The 1,956-nt window shown below is 38.5% G+C and overlaps 1 protein-coding gene across 2 annotated transcripts in view; it reads left to right on the top strand.

Annotated features, from left to right (window-relative positions):
- LOC107088099 (voltage-dependent T-type calcium channel subunit alpha-1H-like) overlaps positions 1-1,956 on the top strand; it is a 152,440-nt gene that overhangs the window by 141,309 nt on the left and 9,175 nt on the right. For both annotated transcript variants that reach the window (XM_015380041.1, XM_015380042.1), the window contains exons 34-36: positions 692-850; positions 954-1,094; positions 1,234-1,402. In XM_015380041.1, coding sequence (XP_015235527.1) covers positions 692-850; positions 954-1,094; positions 1,234-1,402 — 469 coding nt within the window. The remainder of the gene's footprint in view (positions 1-691; positions 851-953; positions 1,095-1,233; positions 1,403-1,956) is intronic.

Raw genomic sequence — 1,956 nt, 5'->3', positions numbered from 1 at the left:
ATTACACATTTGCAAATCTTTAGCTGCTTTCTAGGGGCACACCCTGGACAGGTCGCCAGTCCATCGCAGGGCAATACAGAGACAAACCGGACATACAACCATTCACACCTAAGGAGAATCTAGAGAAGCCAATTAAGCTAACAGTCATTTTTTTGGACTGTGGGAGGAAGCCGGAGTACCCGGAGAGAACCCACACTTGCTCAGGGAGAACATGCAAACTCCTTGCAGAAAGACCCTGAACCAAACCCAGAACCTTCTTGCTGCAAGGCAGTAGTGCTACCCACTGCGCCACTGAGCATAATATACAGTCCATAATATCATCCTGGAAAACTGCATTTATGTCACATAAACCCTTTTGAATTAAGGCCTTTTCCCAAAATCTTAAACTACAAATAACTCAAAAGCTTCTGAAAAGCAGCTTCTTATATTTTTACTCATTTGAAGAGATTAACTGATTACACAGACACTTAATGAACAAGTAAAATATATATTTTTTCCAAAATTGTTGAAATGTGTTGCAGCTTAGCTTATCTGCCAACAAAATAGATTTGAGCCAGGGGACCTGATCACCTGTTATGGCTGTTAAATAGCTAACACTTAACTGGCAGCGTCCTTTCTAAATTTCAAATCTGAGGTTAAAAGTGTTTTTTTTTGTGTTTCCATGTCTAAATTCTACTCTTGGTTTCTTAAGGACACTTTAAGGGAGTGCCAGCCACATGAAAGCCACTGTTTATCCTACCTACCCTGGGTGTCTCCGATATACTTTGTCACCTTCGTGCTCATGGCCCAGTTTGTTTTGGTCAATGTGGTGGTGGCTGTTTTGATGAAACATCTAGAGGAAAGCAACAAGGTAAATACACAGGAAAAAAAGCTAACTAAATATATAATTTTCTTGTAAAATTCTCCGAAAAGTGATTGCAAAATGTGTGTTACAAATGTATCTGTCCTCATAGGAAGCCAAAGAGGATGCAGAGATGGATGCAGAAATTGCATTGGAAATGGAAGAGGAGAGGCAACGCAGACAAAGCACAGGATCCAACAATAGCTCTATGGGAGGGACTTATATTGGGCCATGCCCAAATTCACTTGAGGAGGTCAGTATGTAGAAGCATAGAGTTGTAAAATATTTTTAGCATGAACTAAAGAATTTCCTAGCCTGTTTTAACAGCATGACATTTTTTCCATACAGAATTTGGCCTGATTTAACCTTGTGGTGTTTGTCGCCCTCTGTAGGAAGAAGACCTGCAGTACAGCGATCAGGACCAGCTGTCGTCAGGCAAGATGTCTGTGTCTAGGATGCATTCTTTGCCAAATGACAGCTATATGTTTCAACCTGTGCGCCCTGCCAGTGCCCCCTATCCTTTAAAGGAGGTAGATGTCAGTTCCCAGTACCAGCATGCAGGTAACATTTCAATTTCAAACATCTTCCCACATGATTTGAGATATTTCTATTCAACTTATCTTAGTTTTAACACGTTACTGATTGCTGCACTACCAGTAATACAGATTACTAAACTTTATATGGATTATGTTCCTCCATGGTGCATTTATCTCATCTCAATGGCAGTGCTTTGCAAGCTCTGCTATAAATAAATGTTAAACTGAGGTTAACATCTTATGATTTAAGTTAGTAGTTTTACATTGTAGTTATGTGGATACACAGATGCTGCACTAATAAATGCAGACTTGTTTTTAGTTATTTTTGTTAGTTTTTTATTTGATTGCACAGGAACAGTTTTACTGTTACATTTTTTTGTTAAATCTTTTGTTGGTATTTGTCTGTATTTGGTGTTGCTTTATGAATTCCCCCTTCAGGGGAACAATATATTTTCTATTGTGTGTCATTAATATATAGGCTCTATTATGAAAGGGTCAAAGCTTGATCTATTAGAGATTTTTGCTATTATCATTACTTATAATGGATGTATGGGTTTTGCCACTGAATTATTCAGCACC

Source organism: Cyprinodon variegatus, unplaced genomic scaffold (genome assembly GCF_000732505.1).
Source record: "Cyprinodon variegatus isolate N-32 unplaced genomic scaffold, C_variegatus-1.0 Scaffold206, whole genome shotgun sequence".
NCBI lineage: Eukaryota > Metazoa > Chordata > Actinopteri > Cyprinodontiformes > Cyprinodontidae > Cyprinodon > Cyprinodon variegatus.
The sequence above is the reverse complement of the archived record's forward strand: the minus strand, read 5'-3'. Positions and strand labels throughout refer to the sequence as shown.